This window comes from Polyodon spathula, unplaced genomic scaffold, assembly GCF_017654505.1.
Source record: "Polyodon spathula isolate WHYD16114869_AA unplaced genomic scaffold, ASM1765450v1 scaffolds_1601, whole genome shotgun sequence".
Lineage (NCBI taxonomy): Eukaryota > Metazoa > Chordata > Actinopteri > Acipenseriformes > Polyodontidae > Polyodon > Polyodon spathula.
Genome location: NW_024473078.1, coordinates 47595 through 73306, shown reverse-complemented (window position 1 = coordinate 73306; position 25712 = coordinate 47595). Strand labels below are relative to the sequence as shown.

The following is a 25712-nucleotide window of genomic DNA, read 5'->3' as shown; positions in this document are numbered from 1 at the left end:
TCCCACGCTGTATTTGAGGAAAAAATAAAACATCTAATAAATATGCGTTTACAAATATACAGCCTCAGTTACACACATGGCAGTCTGCGGCCGTCTGCTCTCACACAGGGCATTACAGTTATTGCCTCTTCTCATTACTCACAACTGTTTTTATCCCGGTTTGTGAACTGTGGCATTGAAAAAATACAGGGGTCTGATCAGCATTTCCGATCTGTCCTAGCTGGTGCTGTTTGTCAGAAACGCTGAAATTGTAAAAGCTTCTCTTTGAATTCCTCAGGAAGTTTAATGCCGCTTCTTTGAAAGTGGCTGCCTGTATGTCTTGGATGATTCGAGATCGGGCAGTAACGATTTGGTTTGTCTTTTCTCGGCAGTCCGTCACGTTGCTGTTTGTGTACTCGGGTAATCTTCCGTTTCTGATTTTAATACAAGCATCGCTGTACTGTACTCGAATTTAAGACGCAGGGTATTTGAGAAGCAAAAAATACAATTATTAAATATGTCTGAAACCAAACGTTTTAGGTAATGCAAAACTTTTGGCCGTTTTTAAATGGATTTAAATGGAATGAAGCAACTGGTCAGTGCTGCCACTTAGGGTTCTCCAGACAAGCCCAGAGCCAGGTAAAGACTTTAGAAACCTGATACCTGATTATAAGAGCAGCACAACAGTTGCAAACCATTAAACAGTAAAAACAATATCGGGGTGCGTTTCAGAGCAGTCCTCACGCCAGCTCATGTGTAGGAGAGCCCTATGGAGGCCACGGGCCGCTTGGACTTTGTGAGTTCGTTGAGAATCCCGTGCGGAGCTGCACTGATCTGGGATTGAGCTCTGATTTAATGTGTGGCTCCAGTGCCAACACTCTCCTTCTCCAGGCTGGTGTTTTCTGCCTCTTCAGTGCGAGTGAACGAAAGCTGTAACCCCCACGCTCTTACCCACAGTGTCCTGTTGTTTTGCAGTGGGGTCCAGCGCTTTACCTCTGCTACAAGAGAGCCGTCGCAAAGGCCAACGCCCTGCTCTACGAAGCTGGTGAGTGGAGGCTGTTTGCAAAACCCATTGCTCTATGAAGCAGGTGAGTGGAGGCTGTTTGCAAAGCCCATTGCTCTATGAAGCAGGTGAGTGGAGGCTGTTTGCAAAGCCCATTGCTCTAGAAGCAGGTGAGTGGAGGCTGTTTGAAAAGCTGATTGCTCTAGAAGCAGGTGATTGGAGACTGCTTGCTACTTCTAATGCATCAATGCACTGATGTCACATACAGTATCTGTACTGCCTGGCCACTTTATTAGGACCTCGTCTAATATCAGACTGGACCACCGTCTGCCCTGATCACTTTATCATCTTGAAAGTAGGCATCGCTGTCAGGAGCAAGCGCAGCATTGTGGGGTGAACTTAATCTGCAGGAATGTTTAAATAAACTACAGCATTCATTTAACCTTCCAGAGTAATCGGGAAGCCCAGGGTCTACCAGGAGAACACCAGGGCGATGCCAAACCCAATCTGGGAGACAGGTGCACAGCCCTAGCCAAAGGTTGGGCATCACCCTGTAGAATAAACACATTTTGCTTCATTAAGTTGAATGAAACTTGCTGAATAATGTTACGTTAACATATTGAATTACATACCGCTTTGTAGTTTCCCATATACTTATCAACAAACTGACAGCTTGAAAAATTGACATTTCCGGCTTCCGGTAGACTTTTGCAATGTCATTTTGTTACGTGGTGTAAAATTAAAATTCAAAATCTACGTTCATATACATCTTATTTTTTTATTGTCTCGACCCTAAAATTGCAAAGCTTTTGGCCGTAGGTGAAAGGAACACGCGCTGCAGCTGATGCGCTTTCATTGTAAAGCATGCTGGGCGTGTGTTTTGAAGGCTTTGTGTTTTGTGTGCTGTGTTTCAGGGCTGCTCAGCCGCTACCCCGAGGAAGACACCGCTTCCTTCCCCCTGCCTGACTCTGTGCCAGAGTTCTGTCTGCCCATGGGAGCCACCATCGAGAGCTGGCCCCTCAACACCAAGTACCAGCTCCCCGTCTTCTCAACATTTGTGCTGACCAGCGCCTCTGCAGACAAGGTAGAATAGTGATCTCATCAGAATACATCACAAACACAGAACAGGAGATCAACCAGGTTAGAGATTCACCTGGTAGTGATCTCATCAGAATCCATCACACACACAGAGCAGGAGATCAACCAGGTTAGAGATTCACCTGGTAGTGATCTCATCAGAATCCATCACAAACACAGAGCAGGAGATCAGCCAGGTTAGAGATTCACCTGGTAGTGATCTCATCAGAATCCATCACAAACACAGAGCAGGAGATCAGCCAGGTTAGAGATTCACCTGGTAGTGATCTCATCAGAATCCATCACAAACACAGAGCAGGAGATCAGCCAGGTTAGAGATTCACCTGGTAGTGATCTCATCAGAATCCATCACACACACAGAGCAGGAGATCAGCCAGGTTAGAGATTCACCTGGTAGTGATCTCATCAGAATCCATCTCACACACAGAGCAGGAGATCAGCCAGGTTAGAGATTCACCTGGTAGTGATCTCATCAGAATCCATCACACACACAGAGCAGGAGATCAGCCAGGTTAGAGATTCACCTGGTAGTGATCTCATCAGAATCCATCACACACACAGAGCAGGAGATCAGCCAGGTTAGAGATTCACCTGGTAGTGATCTCATCAGAATCCATCACACACACAGAGCAGGAGATCAGCCAGGTTAGAGATTCACCTGGTAGTGATCTCATCAGAATCCATCACAAACACAGAGCAGGAGATCAGCCAGGTTAGAGATTCACCTGGTAGTGATCTCATCAGAATCCATCTCACACACAGAGCAGGAGATCAGCCAGGTTAGAGATTCACCTGGTAGTGATCTCATCAGAATCCATCACAAACACAGAGCAGGAGATCAGCCAGGTTAGAGATTCACCTGGTAGTGATCTCATCAGAATCCATCACAAACACAGAGCAGGAGATCAGCCAGGTTAGAGATTCAATATCAAAGTATTCATTTAATTAGTTATTTTTTGACAGTATTTCATTTTTCTAAATGATATGTTCTGTAAATGGGGAGCACTGTTTTAGGTCATTTTCGCACATTAGGTGGGAGTTGGAAGGTCAGGGGAGTACTTTACCAGCGAATCAGGAGTGTATATTGGTTGTTAAGGGGCAGGACAATGCTGGTGAGGCAGTTAAATACAAGATTGTTAAGTAGATGTTTTTCTGCGCCAGTGTCAGCTTGATTTCTGTAATACATCCTACTCGGTTATTTTTTTTTCTCACTGTAAGTTGCATGTTTGTAATTTCTTTGACAGAGAAACCAAAACTAAATCTCATAGATAGTAAGCACACAATGCATGTTTCTTTATTGAGGGCGGCCTCTATTATAAAGCTGATCTATGACCGCAGCGTTTATTCGAGGGTGGTTCCAAATTGAAGTAATATGGTATTTGAGTTTTAAACCACTTTTTCCTTTTCAGTATCTTTTCAGTTTAAGAGATTTTTTTTTTTTTTAGAGTTGATGCATATGTAAAACGGAGCAGGAAGTCTTTGCAGCTTGGCTGTGCTATTTATATAGCATTTTTGCGGAACGATATTAATGCAGCTCAGAATATTCGTTGGTCACGTTTTTATTTGTTCGTCTCAGTTTCGTTCTAGTTTTTAAACATTTTTGTTAAGGAAAATGTTTGTTTTTTTTAGTTTTTCTGGTTATAAACAGTAGCGAAAGAACATAAAAGCAAAAGTATAATTATTGCAAAAGCAAAGCAGCCCCGTACAGTTGGGGAGACAGGCATAGAGAGACAGACAGACCTGGAAAGACTATATCCATTGCAACTGCCTAGAAACAACAGCAAAAAAACAATGGCAAAAATGTAGAATAGTCTTATTCTTTCTCATCATATTCCATAGCTGTTAATAGCATAATTAATAGCATGGTTATAGATTGTTTATAATGACTTGTAACATGTTTTTAATCACTTGTAAAGTGTTTCCCATGTAGTTTAAGCGTTTTGTGTACATGTTTATGAATATTTGTGTGTTAGAAGGCCTGCTGCAGGTGTGCAGTAGTGATAACACTAAGAGCACAGTGGAATAGCTCTTTAAGAGCAGTGGTATATATTGTAGAAATAGTTATAATAGAAGAGGTGATGGTAAAAGTGGCAGGAGTGGTACTAGTTACAATATAATTAGACTTGCTACTATTTGATTTTTATAATCCCTATAGCTGTGCTAGCAGCAGTAATCCCTATAGCTGTGCTAGCAGCAGTAATCCCTATAGCTGTGCTAGCAGCAGTAATCCCTATAGCTGTGCTAGCAGCAGTAATCCCTATAGCTGTGCTAGCAGCAGTAATCCCTATAGCTGTGCTAGCAGCAGTAATCCCTAATCCCCTATAGCTGTGCTAGCAGCAGTAATCCCTATAGCTGTGCTAGCAGCAGTAATCCCTATAGCTGTGCTAGCAGCAGTAATCCCTATAGCTGTGCTAGCAGCAGTAATCCCTATAGCTGTGCTAGCAGCAGTAATCCCTATAGCTGTGCTAGCAGCAGTAATCCCTATAGCTGTGCTAGCAGCAGCACTCAGCAGTAACACTCCTCCCCTCTGCCCCTCCTCAGGTGTACGGCGCTGCTCTCCAGTTCTATGAGGCGTATCCACGGGAACGCTTGAAGGACAAGCAGTGTCTGCGGCTGGGATTGGTCAGTGTGATCGACCGCCGGCCAATCACCAGCCGCATGGTGCAGGTGAAGAAGAGCATCTGCGTGCTGTCCCACTGGCCCTTGTTCGACGTCTTCCAGAAGTTTCTAACCTTCATCTACCGCTACTCCATCTCGGGTCCCCACGTCCTCCCCATAGAGAAGTGAGTGTTACACTGAGAAAGAGGCAGGCATGAGGCATGGAGACTGAACTGCTCCCTCCCCCCCTAAGAGAAAGAGTGCTCCCCCAGTCCAGGGCAGGCTTGAATCGAGACTGAACTGCTCCCTCCCTACCCCCCAAGAGAAAGAGTGCTCCCACCAGTCCCCATGGAGACTGAACTGCTCCCTCCCTAGCCCCCAAGAGAAAGGGTGCTCCCTCCAGTCCAGGGCCTTGTCCAGGGCAGGCTTGAGGCATGGAGACTGAACTGCTCCCTCCCTAGCCCCCAAGAGAAAGGGTGCTCCCTCCAGTCCAGGGCAGGCTTGAGGCATGGAGACTGAACTGCTCCCTCCCTAGCCCCCAAGAGAAAGGGTGCTCCCTCCAGTCCAGGGCAGGCTTGAGGCATGGAGACTGAACTGCTCCCTCCCTAGCCCCCTAAGAGAAAGGGTGCTCCCTCCAGTCCAGGGCAGGCTTGAGGCATGGAGACTGAACTGCTCCCTCCCTAGCCCCCAAGAGAAAGGGTGCTCCCACCAGTCCAGGGCAGGCTTGAGGCATGGAGACCGAACTGCTCCCTCCCTAGCCCCCAAGAGAAAGGGTGCTCCCTCCAGTCCAGGGCAGGCTTGAGGCATGGAGACTGAACTGCTCCCTCCCTAGCCCCCAAGAGAAAGGGTGCTCCCTCCAGTCCAGGGCAGGCTTGAGGCATGGAGACTGAACTGCTCCCTCCCTAGCCCCCAAGAGAAAGGGTGCTCCCTCCAGTCCAGGGCAGGTTTGACCCATGGAGACCGAACTGCTCCCTCCCTAGCCCCCTAAGAGAAAGGGTGCTCCCTCCAGTCCAGGGCAGGCTTGAGGCATGCAGACTGAACTGCTCCCTCACCCCCTAAGAGAAAGGGTGCTCCCTCCAGTCCAGGGCAGGCTTGAGGCATGGAGACTGAACTGCTCCCTCACCCCCTAAGAGAAAGGGTGCTCCCTCCAGTCCAGGGCAGGCTTGAGGCATGGAGACTGAACTGCTCCCTCCCTCACCCCCTAAGAGAAAGGAAGCTCCCCCAATTAGCAGTGTCGCTTTTAAATGAACAATAGAATTCTGCAGGAAAGGAATGGACCCGTCGCATTGAGATTGAATAGAGGGTATTGGTTCCAGTAGCAGTGATAGTGGCTTCTCATTAACTATGTGTTTCAATGTTGTTCCTCACAGGCACATCTCCAGCTTCATGCACAATGTGCCCTTCCCCTCACCACACAGACCCCGCATACTGGTGCAGGTAAGAGCCTGGCGATGCCACATCTGAACCCCCAGTGCACCACTTCCATAACATGCAAGGGGCTGCCTCACACCATCTTCCAGACATGGTCCTGATGGGACAGCATGTGTGATGCATGATGAGATCAAATGATCCTGTACCGATAGGCTATTTTGTTAAGACGAAGGTGTAAACAAGCTTCAAAAACCAGAGGTAGAAGCTTAATCAGTCTGCATGACGCAGAGACAACAGGGACGCAAATAAGACTGCCGTTGCATTGCAGTTTGATCCAGTCCTTGTTTTACTGTGTTTTTAAAAACTCGCCTCACCTTGTTACCTCGACACTGTAGCTGATCAAGCTTGTAGTAAAACCTGGAATGGGTGAAGCTGCTATGCAGTGTCTTATTTCCATCCCTGTATTCAGAACTATAAAACGCCCTTTTCTTTCATTCAAGAACCATTTGTTGAAGTGTTATGTGCTATGTTATGCTTTTGGGCTTGTACCGCAATAGAGAGTCGGGATTGATGAATGCATCTCGTGAAACTGATTTTCTCTCTCTTTTCCTCTCCAAGCTCTCCCCCTATGACAACCTGCTGCTGTGCCAGCCAGTGTCTTCACCGCTGCCTCTCAGGTAAGGGCTGCTGCACCCTCCTGTCTGAGATCTCGCTGGAGGCCTGGGAGTCTCTTCCTCTCTCACATCTTTTCTCTCTACTTGCCTCTCTCTCTGTCTCTCTCTGTCTCGTTCTCTCATCTCTCATGTCTCCTCACCTATCTCCTCTCTATCTATCCTGTCTTCTCTCTCTGTCTCACATCTGTCTTCTCTCTCTCCTCTGTCTCACTCTCATCTCTTATGTCTCCTCCCCTATCTCCTCTCTCTCTGACACATCTCTCCTCTCCCCTCTCTCGTGTGTGTCTCTCTCTCTCTGTCCCTCTCTGACACATCTCTCCTCTCCCTTCTCTCGTGTGTGTCTCTCTCTCTCTGTCTCTCTCTGACACATCTCGTCTCTCTCTCTCTCTCACTGTCTGGTAGTGCATGCTGGGAGTGGTTTTGTGTGGTTGAGTGAGACGCTGTGAGTATCTCTCGGTGGGGGGATATGCTCCGGAGCAGATTAAAAGTTTTTTTTATAAAACACAAAGGGTAGAAGAGGTGTTAAAATGTGAACTTGACAATCCTGAGCAGTATAATTGAAGAAACTGTCCACAACCGTGCAGATACAAAATCAGAAGTTGTAATGGCTGTAAAAACTTTCACTTCTTTCTCTCTCTGTTGCTGGGTTTGATTTCATCCTGTTTCTCGGTGTGTTTTTTTCTTTGTTTTAATGGATAGCCTCACAATATGCACCTTTAATGTAAACGGGGCTAGAGATGTGTATAAAAGTAGTGGAGAGTGAATATTAGCGCTGGGGCTGCTGTTTTATTTTCTGAAAGCTGTGCATCTGACTCCCTCTTCAAGAAGTAGTAGTGGGAATGCTGTTAAAGTAAAGTAAAGATGAAAAGTCTCTTTTCTGTTGTATAAATTCGAGCATACATGGATGACATGATATAACAACAGCAGCCTGCACTAATTGGTTATTGGGCAAATTAACCAATAGCATTGAATGGGCACGAATGCGTTCAAGCCCGCTAAATCAAGCAGTGTCTCTATAATTAAAGGTAAAGTAGTGGATAAGAGGTTCTACATTAATGCTGAGGCAATACCAACAGTGTCTGAGAAGCCAGTGAAAAGTCTTGGGAGATGGTATGACGGGGACAACAAGCAGTGGAAGGGTTGAAGAGCATAGACAGCAGCGCTTTACCAGGCCAACTGAAACTCTGGTGCTTTCAGTTTGGTCTACTGCCAAGGCTGCTGTGGCCACTGACTGTGTACGAGGTTTCCTTGACAACAGTTGAGAAGCTGGAATCTTTAATCAGTTCGTACGTCAGGAAATGGTTGGGAGTTCCACGCTGCCTCAGCAGAGTGGGACTTTATGGTAAAGGAATACAAGGCAGCCCCAGCTCAACGGAGGAAGCTGGTAGTCAACGAGGTGCAAAAGCAGGAGGAGAGGATGGGGTGGATAAATGCAGTTTCCCAGGCCAAGCGGGGTGAATGGATGAGATGGGAGAGTGTGGAACAAGGCAAGATCGCTGGTGAGACCTATGGACAGTGAAACCGAGCAGGATCAGTTTCCTCATCAGGTCAACCTATGATGTTCTCCCATCACCACAGAACCTAAACCTCTGGGTAGGAGAGGAGCCATCATGTCCTTTGTGTTCATCACCAGCAACATCAAGGCACATTTTGACAGGATGTAAGGTACAGTATATCTTAGCCAAGGACGGTTTACTTGGCGTCATGACCAGGTGCTGCGTTGTTTGGCCTTAACATTGGAAGACAGGCATAACCTGACCAATAAGTTGCCACCAGTTCCATCAAAACATTACATGCAAAGGACAACATTCCTTCCGTCCAGGAGAGCAACCGCCAAGAAAAGGTATTCATTCCAAGCCTCGTCTAAGACAACTGGAAGCTGCTAGAGACTGGAAAATCCTGGCAGGTGTTGGTGAATGGCTTATTTTTCCACCACTAACCTTCGACCAGATATTGTCTTATGTTCTGGATCAGCACGTCTCGTTCACCTGGTAGAGTTAACAGTGCCACGGAAGGACGCTGTGGATGAGGCGTGTGAGACAAAGAAACTTTGGTGTGCTCAACTAGCTGCTGAAGCGAAACAGCGAGGATGGAGAGTCTGGGTTTACCCAGTGGAGGTGGGTTGTCAGGGATCTGTGGCACACTCTACAACCCGGTTTCTCAGAGACGTCGGATTCTGTGGTCAAGAGGTGCGGCGCACACTGAAGAACTTATCTAAAGCAGCAGCAGGAGGAGCAGCAGCAACTGGCTGTGGTTGAGACAGAAAGATTCTGGATGGGGATCTCAAGCACAATAGAAAGAAAGCAACGCTGATGTACAGGTAAGCAAGCTGGGCTGAGCTGAGTGGGGAGTGGAGGGAGGTGATGCTGGGATGCCAGCGTCACCGTCGAGCCCTCTTGAGGTAGCATGGGCTAGTCGACGAAACACCAAGGATGGAAGGTGCCCACTTGAAGACCCCAGAGATGTACCCTACTTAGCTCAATCTAGACGGTTGCCATGCTGATGCGCTGGGGAGACCGCACTGTGGTTGATCACCGGAGCCAGCATCATAGCTATTGTGTGTGCTGATGTGCTGGGGAGGCAAAATAAGCTGATCCCTGGAGCCAGCATTACACTTCAGCAATCAACCTCAGACAGAAGGATATCTACATCATCAGTTAGAAGGAAACTGACTTCTTATATGCAAATTTATGGAAAGTATAATAAGATCCAAAATGGAAAATTACTTATATGGTAACAGTATCCTGGGAGACAATCGACATGGTTTTAGGAAAGGGAGATAGTGTTTGACTAACCTGCTCAATTTTTTTGAGGATGCAACATCGATAATGGATAATTGCAAAGCATATGACATGGTTTATTTAGATTTCCAGTGATGTTGTAGGGGATAGTTTTCTGATTTGAGGAAATTCTCTTTTTTTTGTTTATTTTAAAAAAAATTATTTGTAAGACTAAATAAAGTTCTCTCTCTCTCTCTCTCTCTCTCTCTCTCCCTCCCTCCCTGTACCATCTCTAGCGGAGCTAGTTTCGTGAAGCTGCTCCAGAACCTGGGCCCAGAGAACGCTGCCTCTCTGCTGCTGGCTGTGCTGAGTGAGAGCAAGCTGCTGCTGCACTCGCTGAGGCCGGATGTGCTGACCAGCGTGGGCGAGGCCCTTGTCTCTGTGAGTTCAGCACAGGCACAGCACTGTCATTAATGCACTTGAACCATGGCACACCTGTGGAGTTGTATTTATAGTAGATCATACTGACCCTCGTCTCTGAGACCCGAAACGCTGACAGCGGGCCACATATCACAGTGTCAGATTCCACGGCTGCCTTTTATCTATCTATCTGTCTGTCTGTCTGTCTGTATACTGTAAGCACACTCTTAAACTCGGGGGAGACGTTTAAGGAGGATACAGAGATGACTCCTGTAAGTGGATTGTTCGTGCACTGGGCTTAAAATATATCTAGACGACTTTTAAGTATCAAGAAAATCACACAGACCCATTCAGGTTTGAAGTTTTAACGAATCAGAGCAGTGCTGGTGCTCCTTCGATTTATTAAACGCTTAAATGGACCACGTCAGATACCAGCTAACAGGCAGCCTGGGCGATCCAGCGCTTTACAGAGTCAACAGCATTAACACTGCGATACAGTTGTGGTTATCGCATATGTAGCCCTTAGACCAGACATGCAAAATGCTCACCGCTAAATCCTAAAGCATCCAATGTATCACTGTAAAGCTAACATATAATTCCTATACCTTATAGCAGTGCTTCAATATAAGATATAAATTCAAAATTGTGCTTACCTTCCAATATATGGAAGTGTAGTTGGAGAATGTAATGTAAAAACAAGAGCTGTCTTCGAAGGCAGAGACTTCTGAATACGATCAAACAGTAACCAGCTTGATCAGAGATCCTCAGAGGAGATGTCTTCCTGACCACGCCACTCTCACCCCCCCCTTCCAGATGACCTTCCCCCTGCGCTGGCAGTGCCCCTACATCCCCTTGTGTCCCCTGACCCTAGCGGACGTGCTGTGCGCCCCCATGCCCTTCATCGTGGGCATCCACTCCAGCTACTTCGACCTCTACGACCCCCCCAACGATGTCATCTGTGTGGACCTGGACACTAACACCATCTTCCAGTGAGTGCAGCTGGGGCTGGAGATGGAGCGGGTGGGTAGAGAGGGACTAGACTGGGGGTCTGTACAGGGTTCAAAAGGTCCACTCTCCCTGTACCCAGTCCTAGTAGAGGCGGGGTACTTTGGTACCTTGGTATCACTAACACCTGTTTTGTATCCCTGTGCAGGAGTGAGGATAAGAAGGTGCTGTCGTGGCGGGCGTTGCCTCGGAAACCGTGTAAAGCGCTACTGCACACGCTGGGGACGCTCCACCAGCAGCTGGAGAAGAGTGAGTGAAGAGAGTCAATGAGATCCACTGCTAGTGCTGGGGGTTAGAGTGGAGAGAGTCAGTGAGATCCACTGCTAGTGCTGGGGGTTAGAGTGGAGAGAGTCAGTGAGATCCACTGCTAGTGCTGGGGGTTAGCTTGGAGAGAGGATGAGATCCACTGCTAGTGCTTGGGGTTAGAGTGGAGTCGGAGATCCGCTGCTCACTAATGCACCCTCTGAGAGAAATGGATTTGGCAATTGTATTCTCTTATTCCTTCTCTTCTCTTCACTTTTCCCCATCTCTTCCCACAACCCCCTTTCTCTGCCTCCCCTTTTCTCATCCTACCTCTCCTCTCTCTCTCCCCACACCCCTCCTCTCCTCTCTCTCTCTCCCTCTCCCCCTCTCCTGTCTCTGTCCCTGCTCTCCCAGTGTACACCCCTGCTCTGGAGGAGGCTACCCTGGAGTTCCTGCTCACGGATTATGATCTGATCTACGGGCGCCGCAAGCAGCTGGAGCTGGAGATCCAGGAAGCGTTCCTTCGCTTCATGAGCTGCCTGCTGCGAGGGTACCGCTCCTACCTGCTCCCCATCACGCAGGCCCCCTCGGACCGGACCACCGACTCCAGCTCCCTCTTCAACCTGCAGGGTGAGTGTGAGGGGGTCTGTGTGCCTGCTGAGGGGTTCTACCCGCTCCCCATCGCAAGGGACAGTGCAGGGGGGGGGGGGGCATCAACCTGTACCTGCAAACCGTCCGTCTCTGTGATATTGGTGCTACACCGGGAATAGCGGTGCATTGATGGAATTGCTCCCAGTCTGGGAAAGAGAAGAACAAGCTCTTTCTTCAGTAGCAAAGGCCACTGGAGTGCTAGAGAGGAGCTGAAGGGTGTTCTGCACAGTGTCTGAATTCTTCACTGACGGTGCTCTGTACTGAGGGAGCCTGAAGTAGGTTTCTCTCAGAGTTTTCCTTTCAGCCCACAGCAGTCTTCTCCTATTGCAGCAAAGTTGTGTTAACATGCAGAGAAAGAATGTATTACTGGCACCAACAGTGGGAATCCGCAACCACTGATAATAAAAGCCAGGGGTTGCAGGGGTGTATTCAGAAACCTACTCCAGGTGGTTTTGATATATTTATAAGAATCTTAAATCAACTTTTACTCAAACGTTTTTTGCCATCGCAGGGATGGAAGTAAGATTCTTCTTGCACGGCAGTTTGACCCATTCCTGGTATATTAATGAAAACGCGGGGGGGGCGCAGCTCCACTACAATTAAAAAGCAATGCTACAGTGTAATTGCAGTAGTGTGCAATGCAACAGCAGGAATGAAAAGAAGACTCCCATTACATAGCGGTTTGATCCACTCCTGGCTTTACTCAGAGTTAAATAAGACACACCCAAGCTTGTTTACCTCTGCACTAAGGCGAATCAAACTGGTAGTAAAACCTGGAATGATTGAAGCTGCTGTGCAATAGGAGTCTTATTTCCTTCCTGCTCTGGTTTTGGGGGTGTGTGTGTTGCTGTGAAGGCTCTGGTTTTGGGGAGGTGTGTATTGATGTGAAGGCTCTGGTTTTGGGGGGTGTGTGTTGATGTGAAGGCTCTGGTTTTGGGGTGTGTGTGTTGCTGTGAAGGCTCTGGTTTTGGGGGGTGTGTGTTGATGTGAAGGCTCTGGTTTTGGGGGGTGTGTGTTGATGTGAAGGCTCTGGTTTTGGGGGGTGTGTATTGATGTGAAGGCTCTGGTTTTGGGGGGGTGTGTGTTGATGTGAAGGCTCTGGTTTTGGGGGGTGTGTATTGATGTGAAGGCTCTGGTTTTGGGGGGTGTGTGTTGATGTGAAGGCTCTGGTTTTGGGGGGTGTGTGTTGATGTGAAGGCTCTGGTTTTGGGGGGTGTGTGTTGCTGTGAAGGCTCTGGTTTTGGGGGGGTGTGTGTTGATGTGAAGGCTCTGGTTTTGGGGGGTGTGTATTGATGTGAAGGCTCTGGTTTTGGGGGGTGTGTATTGATGTGAAGGCTCTGGTTTTGGGGGGTGTGTGTTGATGTGAAGGCTCTGGTTTTGGGGGGTGTGTATTGATGTGAAGGCTCTGGTTTTGGGGGGTGTGTGTTGATGTGAAGGCTCTGGTTTTGGGGGGTGTGTGTTGATGTGAAGGCTCTGGTTTTGGGGGGTGTGTGTTGATGTGAAGGCTCTGGTTTTGGGGGGTGTGTGTTGATGTGAAGGCTCTGGTTTTGGGGGGTGTGTGTTGCTGTGAAGGCTCTGGTTTTGGGGGAGTTTGCATTGCTGTGAAGGCTCTGGTTTTGGGGAGGTGTGTATTGATGTGAAGGCTCTGGTTTTGGGGGGTGTGTGTTGCTGTGAAGGCTCTGGTTTTGGGGGGTGGGGGGGGGTGTGTTGCTGTGAAGGCTCTGGTTTTGGGGGGGTGTGTATTGCTCTGAAGGCTGTGTTTTTGGGCGTGTGTGCATTGCTGTGAAGGTTTGATTTTGGGGAGGGAGGTGTGCTTCGCTAGCTGGCTGCTGTGGGAGTGCCCTGCTTCACTGTGCTCCTCTCTGTCTCTCTCCAGGGTTCCTGAAGTCTCGAGAGCGCACTCATCAGAAGGTGTTCTCTGTTCTCACCCGCACTCAGATGTTCACTCAGTTCATTGAGGAGTGCTCCTTCGTCAGCGACCGGCACGTCTGCCTCGAGTTCTTCGACGGGTGTGTAGAGAAGGTACTGTGGCATGCGTGAGGAAATCCAGTTTTATTTGTCGTGTTTTAGAGGGAAACGCCACCTATGTTTCTTACCTGATTTTAATATCCCTCTGTGTGTGTGTGCGTGCGTGTTCTCCATCATTCTCTATTGCTTCTGCTTAGATAGTCAGTTAGGACGTCCGTATGACTCCATGAACAGTGGTGCAGTTCAGGTTTTTCAAGTCACACCCCATTGCATTCTGGTACGCGTAGTCCTGGTGTGAAAGGTATCTGAGACCGGTCAAACATACCAGAATGTCTTGGGGTATGAGTTGAAAAGCCTGAGCTATCCAGCGTTCATGGAGTCATATGGTAACCCTATCTATTCATGCAGCTCTCACTGACAGACCCACCTTGATAACTGAAAAAGTGGGGATACTGAACCCAGGCTAGTTGAAGTGGTGATTGGCAGCAGGGTTTGTGGCTACGAATCTTTGCTGAAACGAGACATGCAAGGATAATGATTTTTTTTTCTTGCCATTCTTCACCCTTTTAAGGTGCAAGTGATGTGTGTTCCACAAATACAAACTGTGCCAACTTTCTTATTTTTTGCAATGAGGAGCACGAAACCACGTTGCTGGATCCTCAGCTGATGCCCTGTCCTTGTACTACTGCACTACTAATATGTACTAACCCTATTTCATATTGTATTTTAGTATTTGCATTTTCTGTAAACTATACTGTGATGAAATATACATATTGTAACCCTGTAACACCTATAAGTCTCCTTGGATAAAGGCGTCTGCCAGATAAATATATAATAATAATAAAAGGCATCTGAAGAGCAGCTTGATTCCTTGTGTCCGTTCAGGGTGTGAGCCCTCGTTTCCCACGCTCTCTGTCTCTTGCAGGTGGATGTAGAGAAGCCGGGGCAGACGCGCCTCATTGACCTGGATGAAGCGCACAGCGGGGAGCGCACCGTGTTCATCATGCCCCCTGAGGAGCCACAGGGGCCTGACGGCTCGGAGTGCCCCGCCCTCTACAGGTAGCCCCTGGCATTTCATAATTCCAGTTCCATACTGGGACTGGCTTTCTGGGTTAGCTACAACCTCTTTAACACACCAGAACGACCAAGGCGGTCATTTTGGGAATTTAAATTTAAATTGCTTTAAAGATACATAGCTGTTCTTTCCTGACTTTTCCTAAATATATGTACTAATCACATAGCTACAAAAATTGGGGAGATAAAATAGTCATACCTATTCCTCCCAGGAGCGGTCAAATTGACAGATGCATACAAAATATGTTATAACAATTAAATGGTGCGGTGTTCGTTTGTATTTATCAGTCAGGGTGTGTGTTTCTGTTGCAGGTACGATGTGTTCCCTCCCCTCAGGATGGAGCTGTTCGACCAGCCCCAGGATCTGCTCAAGGTCCAGGCCCGAGGCAGCGCCCCCAGCAGCCCTGCCCCCCGCAGGACAAAGCAGGTACTGTCTGTCCTCTCCTCTATCCAAACACAGGGATACCGGGAGAGAATCATTTGATACAATACAATTCAATTCAAATACAGTATTTTTAACCAGAGCGGTTACTGTACCCGTTAGAAGTATGGGGTACACAGCACCCCGTTTATAAGGCAGCTCTTTATACTGTGGAACTGAGGCATCCCTATAATGGGTTTCCACCGGCCCCTTCATTCTCAGTGCACGATAGACGAGCTCGTAACTGTGGACCCTGAATCAGGGTGTAACGATACACCGCTGTCACGAGAGGCAGGTCTCAATCCAATCTGCATCGCGATGCAGGTGACTGGCTTCCTGTGCCCTGCTTTATAAGATCTAATGATCCTTTAATGACTATTTTGTTAACACTAGAACCGCTGGGTTTGTGCTACTTCCTAGAACCGCCAGTAGTCGTCATTTTGACGGGTACGTTTTAAACAGCTTCGATATGTAAATGAAAGACAAACTATCAGATACAACCAAAAAGATGCATTCCTGAACATCGTATCTTAACATTTGCATAGCAGAAACAACTTATTTATTTTCAAAATTGGTGCATATGATGCATGAGGTAAAAAAAATGAAAAACTGTAATAAAATAAACATTTGAAAAGAAAATATTGTGTAAACAGCTGTAAACTGGTACATACAAAATTGTAAAAACAAAGCCATTTATAAAAAAATAACATAACTCAGTTCCCTTTGTGTGACGTGAATGCGCATTCAGGGAAACATGCTTCAAAGCTGTGCTGTGATCTTGTATCCCGATACAGACCAGTGTTATGTCATGGAAAGAAAGCATCGCTTTTCATGGGTACGCTGTGAATCATTACACTCCTACCCCAGCTACAGCATTGTAAAGGGGAGCGCTGGAGGCTGGAATCGCTTTGCGCCTCACTGATAATGCCTTCACTGTGTCTGCAGGAGATCAAGCTGGCTCAAAAGCGAGCTCAGAAGTACTCCGCGGTTCCGGAGATGTGGTCCAAGTGTCTGCTGGGCCACTGCTACGGGCTGTGGTTCATCTACCTGCCCGTCTTCGTGCAGGCCGAGAGCTCCAAGGTGCGAGCGCTGCAGACTGCCTACGAGGTGCTGAAGCACATGGAGACGAGGAAGGTGGTGCTGCCGGACGAGGTGAGCCATGTCCCCGTGCTCCTCCTGGGAACCGCTTGCTCGGCTCTGAAAACACTTGTTCGGGAAACCGCTTGGCGTAATTACTGTTCCTGAGTTTGGCTTTTAACCAATAAACACTGATAAAGCATTTTAATCCGTTCGGCACTGTTTTAGGCCTCGGCTCCACAGCTGTCTCTTGCCGTTGCCTCTGCTGTTGCTGATGGACTCCTGATGCCTCCTGGAGCTGCCTGACCAGCAGGATTGCCCCTGCTACTGTGGCTCCTGCCCCACACACACACACTGCCATGCCTCTTTCCAATAGAGCTTCTCCCCTTTTCTAGTAGACTGATTTCAATATTAATGACAGTTGCAGCTTATTGTGATGACAAATGCTTTCAGGCTCATCCCAAACATGCCGAATTAGATTGAGATCTGTGGATTAAGAAGATGTCATGCTGCTCAAAACTTTCAAAGCTGGGTGCATTATCGTCTTGAAAGCAGCTATCAGGGTCCAGCATTGTTGAGTGAACTTGATCCGATGCCTGCTGCAAGTTCAGCTTTTGTCTGAGTAATCATGGGACTGGGGGTATCTTAGGAGAACCTGCCCTGCTAATGCTGACCCTCCTGGGATAGCCAGGTCCTGATTCAGTGTCTGTCTGCCTGCAGGTGTGCTACCGGATCCTGATGCAGCTCTGCGGTCAGTACGGTCAGCCAGTCCTGGCGGTCAGAGTGCTGCTGGAGATGAAGAGGGCCGGCATCACTCCCAACACTATCACATACGGCTACTACAACAAGGTGAGGCCCCTCATCCGAGAGACACTGAAGCACTGGGCATGGAAGCGGGATGGGGGGGACGGGGTGGGCTCTGTTGATCTGCAGTGGAGAGACTGAAGCAGAAATGTGCATTGCCAGCAATGCAAAGGGAAGAGTGATGGCTCATAGTGTTGCACATGTCTTTGATCTAGCCTGTGTTGCACACGTTTGTGTAAGTAAGTGCAGTGCTCCCTCTATCTGACTGGCACAGAAAAAATATACTGAAAAAAGTGAATTAGTGAGGGGCTGTTACACAGGACAATACAGGATTTGTAGAATTTACTATCAACATTGCTGCCTAACAGTGAAATAACCAACCTTGTGAATGATTAAACCATGCAATGTTTAAATGTATGGTTCTTTCCTTGAATCCCCCTTGCTGTTTTACGATGTTTGCAGTCATTCTGAGTTGTGCTTATTGCATGTTTTGATAAAGTGCCAGGTAGTTTTAAAGGAAATTGAATTGGAAGTGAGTTTTACTGGAGGTCTGTAATGTTTTAATTTCATGCTCGGTGCCTTTCCTCCACTGTCCTGCAGGCGGTGCTGGAGAGCAAGTGGCCCTCCACTAATCAGGGCGGCCGTCTGCTCTGGGCCAAACTGCGCAACGTGGTACTGGCCGTGGCCCATTTCCGGCAGCCAATCAAACAGTGGAAGCAGCAACAGAGGATGGCATACAAGGACCCCCCAGGTACGCCCTATAAGAGGTGCATATCCCCGGCAGATGGAATATGGATTTACATGCATCTAGGGTACAGCGAATTAAATTGTGAAGGGCATTCTATAGGTTGTATAATGGTGAGGCTGCACTTGGAATTCCATGTTCCGTTCCGGGCACCGCAGCACCTAAGGGGCATTGTAGCCCTGGATAGAGCCTCGCAAACAGCAGCCAGATGAATCCCAGGGCTTAAAGGAACGGGCCGTGAAGATTGAAGACTTGCTTGAAGTCTTTACAGTCTTACACAGGTGACAGACCCTAAGCAATACTTCAGGCACAGAAACCAGGACCAGAGGACACAGTTGGGAATTTGATGGTGATAGTCTTAGGACAGAGTGTAGGCGACACTTGTTCACAGAGTGGTGAGGGTGTGGAATGGGTTACCTAGCCATGTTGATGCTGAATCACTGGGATCCTTTACGTTTTGAGTTTAAGGAGACGGGCGGATGGCCCCCTCTCGCTCTGCAACACTCTTGCAAGCTTCAGGTCTTCAGGCCCAATCTGGTCTCTCCTCAGATATCACGGTCGATCGAGCCTCGGAGGCACGCCCCCAGTGCAGTCTTATTCGCCAGGCAAGCTGGAGCGGGCTGAGTGACGCCTCCAGCCACGAGTCCCTGAGCGGCCCCCTGATCAAGAGTAACAGCTTGAGCAGCATGCGGGGCCATACGGAGAGTGAGTGTCACTGAGGGGAGAGGGAGGTGTTCTCAACTAGCTACTGAGTCTTCCACATGGAGGAGGGTTTTTCGTCAAATCAAATATTTAAGTACTACTATGAATTACTTTACCCAAGGCTGTTGGTACTTAAACAGTAAATACAACGTGCTGTGATACAGGTGTGGCCTGACTTCTGAAGGTTCATGATCAAAGCATGTGTCAAAGATGTGTGCTAGGATGTTTATCTTCGTTTTCTTCTGTGCAAACAGTTCTGATTTACGGTTTGTTTCACGCGGTTGATTCAGATCTTCTTGAAATCTGCAAACTGTGTTGCATCCAGGATTTCCGAGGGTTTGGTAGGGTTACAGCATGTCGGTTCTGTTAGAGAGGAGACTGAGCAGAGGTCTGATACGTTTGGGACTGGAGATGCTTTATTTTGGCGTCGGTAGGAGCAGGGGTTTATTATTATAATTTTATTGTGTTGTTTTTTATTTTTTTGTAGACCTAATGCACCGCCCTTGATTCCCAGCAGCTCCCAGATATGCTTCACGTTCTCCTCTGTTTGTGGATCGGGGTTTCGTGTCTTACTGTTTTGAACAATACCAGCGGCGGGCCAACTAATCTGTGCAACAGGAGCGATGGCCCTGTTGTTCAGAGCACTCATTTTTCACTGTTTTGGGGTGCAAAAAATTAGTACCTCTTACTCGTCGCATCATAAAATATTTAGTTACAGCACACTTGCCATTCAATTCATGGAACAGGAAGGCATTATTTGGTACGTGTCACGTAGATAGTTTGCTTTTTGCAACAAAAAAAAAAAAGAAAACACAAATTAACGGCACAAATTAACCCCTGAGTGGGAGTAAACCAGAACCATAAAGAAGTGGTAAACTGTTTCCAAAGAATGTAATCTAGTAAAGCTGCATGCATCTTAATCAAATTCTGTCAACACCAAGAGACTAAAGAACAAATGATAGAGAGAGTTGGCTTGTAACTTGTGTTTCTACAATAAGCGAATGTCCGTATTAACTGTGTGACCTGTTTTGTCTACATGTAAATCCATTAACTGTGTGTAAATGTGTTCTCCATTTCACACCCCATAATAAGCTTTGTTTCCCTTTTGTAGAATCCAAGGACCTTCGGAGGGCCACCCTGAAGAATCTGGGCGCCCCCGGCAACGACAGCGGAGACGCTCACAAGCCCCCCAGTGGCCGGGTGCTGCAGCGCAGCGAGGTGTGCCTCTCCACCTTCTCCAGGGACTTCGCTGAGACAGAGGGCCGAGAGAGGAGCTACAGCTGTCAGCCTGGAGACCCAGGCGAGCAGGGAGGCGGGTAGGCCTCGATGTTTAATCCATTTGAAAAGATTCACAGGAGATTTAATTTGACTAAAAAAAAAAAAAAATGGTGTTCCAGTCTGTCTTTTATATAATTATATTTTAAAATAAATAAATCAATTTAAAAAAAAAAAAAAAAAAAAACTTTCACTGTTTAAAAAATATGAAACTGAGGTCTGGTTTTGGCCTGGTATTTTTGAGACCTTATTTGGATGTAAAAGTTTTACTGAATGTTTGTTATGGGAGCCCTTAACCACTGCACTGTTCTGCTTTCCATGGGTCTGTTGCATCCTCTTTTAGCATGACTGACATTCATTCTTTGATGGAAATGTGTGTATTTCATATATATTATATATGTAATACACAAACTGTATATACTGTGTATTTGTTTTTATTATTATTTTTCAGAGTACATCTTTTCAGATCCTTTTTTTTTTGTTTATTTATTAGTGTCTCCGAGTTACTGTTTTTTTAATTAAAATATTTCCTCCTAATGGCGCTTTTTTTTTTCAGAATTCTTTAAATATTTATTTTCGAAGGTGTTTTTTTAATATCCCCCACATCAGATAGTTTTTTTTTTTTTTTTTTTTCCCCCCCACAAAAAATAACCCTGTGAAATTCTGCCCCCCCCCCCCCCCCCCCCCCCCCAGGCACTTGCTTGCTGGAGCAGGAGAGCGGGGGCCGCGGGAAGAAGGCGGTTGATGAGAACTGTAACCACGTGGCGTCGTCGGGGCGGAGCCTGGCGGGAAAGCTGCAGCAGCTCCTCACCCCGACCAAGCACCGGGCCACAGTGCGCCGCACAGCCAGCGTGGATGACCGCCAGCACAGCGGCTCCGCGGGGCCCGTGAGCAGAGCTTCCGAGCAGAGGCAGTCACGCAGGGGCCACGTCACGGACAAGCTGCTGAGGGCCAAGGAGCGGCTGTACACTGCAGCCTCTGAGGTAATGCGCTCCGCATGCGCGCAAACGCAAAGAGATGAAAACAATTGAAATGCAAATTCTGCTCAGTATCAATATTGCACGTGGTGCTGAAAGAGTTAAATACGATTTCATTCCTTTTAAATGGCAAGCTCTTAATTGAAAGGGTCAGAATTCAGCTCCAGTGTCTGCTCTGTGTGGGCTTAGGAAGAGGCAGGAGATACTGAATTACCCAGCGAGGGAGCCCACATACTGTACAGCTGCTTTTTCAATATACATGTCTTTAGGGAGCCCATATACTGTGTACCTGCTGTTTCAATATACATCACTGCAGGGAACCAGCACGCTCTGTAGTTGCTGCTTTAAAATAATGCACTTGCCCCTCTCCACTTATTGTCATCTTATTGAAATCTACTCGTTAGTAGGGGTCTAACGATTCACTGTATCACAGCTCATTGTAGTTCATTGTATGAAGAATAAACGTCTTTTATAGTTGAATACTTTCTCTCCTTATTCGTTTTAATGTGTGTCGTTTTAACAGAATAGTCCCTCATTAAATGATCTTTGTGCGCCTCCTGTAAGCCCCCCAGGGTGGTACGTATCGTTGCAGTCCTTCTCATGGGTATGGTGTCGCTAGTATTGCAGTGCCCTCGTCTCCCTGCCTCGGTGCATTGGGCTCATGTCACTTCTCATCCTGTGTCTGTTGCAGAGCTCCCTGTCTGTTGGAAGCGACTTGGAAGTGTCCGACTCAACCCCCCTGACCTTTCACGCCAGGAAGTCGTCCGATTCCAGTCAGGAGGTGCCAGGAATGGAGGTGCGGGTGATTTCATACTGTCACAGAAAGTTTAAATATCCGTAGCTTTGTGTGTCACAGGTGGGTTCAGCTGAGATAGAGAACAGGTTTGTATGTTTCATGTGACTAAGTGGCAACAGGTGCTGGAGTCATGCAGTTTGTGAAAGCAGCAGACAGAGATCATTGTAATCCAGTTTGGAAATGTTTTAATTGTAGTTTTCAGGTCTGGCGACCAAACAATAATTCCCCGGCAATGCACACTAATGTCCCAAATAATAAACATGCAGGAGTGCTAGTGGTGGGTGGTGCAAGTTTATATTTGTGACAATGGTGCAGTGTTGTTTAGTGCTGGCCCTTGGCGACAGCTCCGGGTCTGCGTTAGCCATCTAGTAATGCACAAGACAAGAGAAAGAAACAAAACGCTCACAGTACGTTTTACGTGCCACGGGGTCTCTCACAGTCCTTCCTAGTTTATTTGCACAAACCAAAGCGAAGGAACAGGTTCCGATTCTCCGTCCCCTTTTATGCTGTCACACGTGTCCCCTTGGTAACAAGTGCAACCGCCTCTCCAATCTGCGGGTGCCGCGTCGTTTCCCTTCCGGGTCAATGCGTTACTGCAACAGTGTCTCGCCCCCTTCCTGGCTGGCCGACTTCCCTTCAACCCTGGGAAAGAACTGTCAGGCCAGCCCGTCCAAAGAACTCATCCAAGTGCTCACAGGTCTGGAGGGAGATTTACAACCAAGAATCATTGTATTTCTGTCACAGTCCTATATCTGAGTTTAGTGTAAATGCACAGTGAAGGGGTAAACATTTAGTAGCTGTGCACTGAACTGAGGTTTAAACTGACACAGTGTGTCTCTTCTTTGTCCTTTATTGTGTGTCTCTTTCTCTGTTTTTGTCTCTCTCTCTGTCTCAGGTGCTGATGTCGAGCTGTTCATTGTGTCGCAGTTGTAACTCTCTGGTGTACGATGAGGAGATCATGGCTGGCTGGACCTCCGACGACTCCAATCTCAACTCTAGCTGCCCCTACTGCTCTGGCAGCTTCGTCCCTCTGCTCAACATGGAGTTCAGTGCCCAACCGCTAGCGCCCAGGTACCCACTGCGCCATTACACAGAGCCCCCCCCTGCGACTTCACACAGACACTCTGCATCTTCCTGCAATTACACAGAAACTATTATTATCACATATCGTCCCGGTTTACAAACAAAGTTCTCATTTTGCTTGCCTTACCTTCCAAGAAATGTGTTACAGGTTCAGTTCCTAGGTCAACCGTGACCAAGGAAGTGCAAGACTGCCTAAAATCAAGGCCTGCAAACAGATTTCTTTACCCTGGTATAGTACCAGATTTCATTTTTTTAATACAAGTGCATGTCTACTGCATTACATATTTCTTTCAAACCCGGATATTTGAGACCTATATAATGATCGGAAGTGCAGGACAGGTAAGATTTATGGAATATTTGTCCGCTGCAGTCAGCTTAATTCAGACATGCCATTAATAGTGGAGGTGACATTTACATTGCTGTCAATAGGAAAGCGGGACTGTATCTTTTAACGGTGGTCTTGGTACTGGTTACTGTGTTTGGTTGCAGTTCTGTGACGGGCTCGTCGAGTGCGGAGATCTCGCTTGTTTCTGACAGTGTGGTGGAGCCCCCTGCTGCTCAGGACTGCTTCCTGCGCCCCTTGCACAATGGGCTGAGCGAGGAGGACTCTGCCTCGGACTGCAGCAGCCGCCTGTCTGACGGGAGCTCCATGTCGTTGGTGTGTATCTGCCCGGCCTCGCCGCCTTCCCCAGGGAAAGCGTCCCTTGCACAGTAGCTCCGAATCAGCTTGAAGCAGGCAGTTTATTCCTTTAGAAAAGGGGCAGAAGCAAGTTTGCTCCCCAGTGTTACTGCAATGGTTAGAGGTAAAGAGACACCAAAACCCTGCTGCTTGGGTTTGTGATGATCGCTGCTCTTCTTACTCTGTGGAGAACAGTGAGCCGCACAAACCCTCACCTGTAGAGAGTTAGATTTACCTTCTAAAGAATCATTAGTTATTGAGTGTATGAGAATCTCTACCTGTGTAAGAGAACACAATATTTACTGCTTAAGAACTTGTAAACAATATAAAGTGTCAGTTCTGAGCCTCCTGTCTCCTGGACTCCACCCCAGGTGCCCAGCAGCGCAGGGGGCCCCATCCAGGGGGTGACCGTGGCATACCTGAGCCCGCTGGTCCTTCGCAAGGAGCTGGAGAGTCTGCTGGAAAACGAGGGTGACGGGGTGCTGGCCCAGCCGCAGCTCATCGACAGCCACCCCATCATCTACTGGAACCTGGTGTGGTACTTCCAGCGTCTTGGGCTGCCCAGTAACCTGCTGGCACTGCTGTCCACCTCGCAGCCAGGCTCCCAGCTCACACAGGTAACACTGGGAACACAGGGAACACAGGGGGGCACGGGGAGGCTGCTGGTACTGCTGTCCACCTCACAGCCAGGCTCCCAGCTCACACAGGTAACACAGGGAACACAGGGAACAGGGGGGAACGGGGAGGCTGCTGGTACTGCTGTCCACCTCACATCCAGGCTCCCAGCTCACACAGGTAACACAGGGAACACAGGGGGGCACGGGGAGGCTGCTGGTACTGCTGTCCACCTCACAGCCAGGCTCCCAGCTCACACAGGGAACACAGGGAGGCACGGGCAGGCTGCTGGCACTGCTGTCCACCTCACAGCCAGGCTCCCAGCACACAATAAGGTTCAGTGCTGCAGTGCATTTACAGTAGGGGTCAATTTACAATCTGAAATAAAAACACATTGGAAATGTGAAAAAACGGCAAGTTATCAAAAGTGCCCTCCATTTGTGCCAAGTGCCAAGGTTGCCCGAATTGTTTCTTCTAACTAAGCTTGTGTTTTTAGTCTGTTGAAAGGGTTAAGATGTGAATCTGTGTAGCGTAGCAGTTATGTAGTTGCAGTGAAAGTATGACTAGCTATGGTTCAAATTCTGCCTTTTATTTATTTATATATATATATATTATAGCTACAGTTGGAGCCTTGTCACATATTCGGAATCACTGTCCTTTATACTCGGAATCGCTGTCCTTTATACTCGGAATCGCTGTCCTTTATACTCGGAATATTGTAAAGAAAAACATAAAAAGACACATTATCCCACCCTCTCCGACACACACCTTGAAAAGTTACAGAAATCCGAGATGTCGTTTGTGTTCGTTTTTATTCCACCCGTCTGTTCTGCTCAGTGTGTGTCTGCGCTGTCAGTGACAGGGGAAAAAAATAACTCTGTGCTGTCTCAACTGCGCCCCCTGGTGTATCTTTTCAATGGCAATGTCCACAATATCAAAATACTGATGTACTTCAGTTTCCATGTTCCAATAAAATCAATGTACTCAGCTTAACTTGGTGTGTGGTTCAGAGTTATAAACGGGACTTTATTGGTGTAAAGATATTTAATTAAAAAAACAGAATTTTTTTTTTTCTTCAAATCCACTGTTTGACCTGGATTATAAATGCAATAAGGGTGTCCGTATACGTTGAATATACTTCTGTGTACTTCTCATATATTCAGCGTACTCAAAGCATACCACATGGTTTATTAGGATTTCCAGAAAGCTTTTGACAGTCAATTCAATTCTCAAAGTGAATGCAGCAGGGATTCAAGGAAATGCATTCGCATGGATTAGGGAGTGGTTAACATGTAGAAAACAGAAAGTACTGATTAGAGGAGAAACCTCAAAACAGAGTGAGGTAACCAGTGGAGTACCACAGGGATCAGTATTAGGTCCTCTGCTATTCCTAATCTACATGAATGACTTAGATTCTGGTATAGTAAGCAAACTTGTTAAATTTACAGGCGACACAAAAATAAGGGAAAAAATTCTCCTATGAGTGTTGGGAACTACAAATGAGGCTTTTTGGATGATTTACTTTTGCTGCACCAATACCCTGAAAACACAAACTTTCCTTGCTGTATAGAGAGTCTGGCAGTTCTCATGCTTTGCTCATAACTTGGCGGTCTATCAGTACTTTTCGAAGCTACAGGGCAATTACAGTAAGGTTCAGTGCTGCTGTGCATTTACAATACTACGGTTATGCTACAGCGATGACCAAAAGTTTTGCATCACCTAGACTTTTAGGAT

At 47.3% G+C, this 25712-nt stretch overlaps 1 protein-coding gene across 1 annotated transcript in view; it reads left to right on the top strand.

Moving 5' to 3' along the window:
- Positions 1–25712, top strand: part of LOC121309963 (DENN domain-containing protein 4B-like) — a 37150-nt gene that overhangs the window by 2838 nt on the left and 8600 nt on the right. Inside the window, exons 4-25 of the mRNA XM_041243161.1 lie at positions 955–1024; positions 1897–2066; positions 4622–4863; positions 6049–6115; positions 6668–6726; positions 9740–9884; positions 10677–10852; positions 11017–11117; positions 11526–11741; positions 13639–13784; positions 14656–14789; positions 15117–15231; positions 16171–16377; positions 17023–17151; positions 17707–17857; positions 18401–18556; positions 19665–19872; positions 20529–20811; positions 21497–21601; positions 22497–22672; positions 23174–23342; positions 23735–23980. Of these exons, the coding sequence (XP_041099095.1) occupies positions 955–1024; positions 1897–2066; positions 4622–4863; positions 6049–6115; positions 6668–6726; positions 9740–9884; positions 10677–10852; positions 11017–11117; positions 11526–11741; positions 13639–13784; positions 14656–14789; positions 15117–15231; positions 16171–16377; positions 17023–17151; positions 17707–17857; positions 18401–18556; positions 19665–19872; positions 20529–20811; positions 21497–21601; positions 22497–22672; positions 23174–23342; positions 23735–23980 (3471 nt within the window). The remainder of the gene's footprint in view (positions 1–954; positions 1025–1896; positions 2067–4621; positions 4864–6048; positions 6116–6667; positions 6727–9739; positions 9885–10676; positions 10853–11016; positions 11118–11525; positions 11742–13638; positions 13785–14655; positions 14790–15116; positions 15232–16170; positions 16378–17022; positions 17152–17706; positions 17858–18400; positions 18557–19664; positions 19873–20528; positions 20812–21496; positions 21602–22496; positions 22673–23173; positions 23343–23734; positions 23981–25712) is intronic.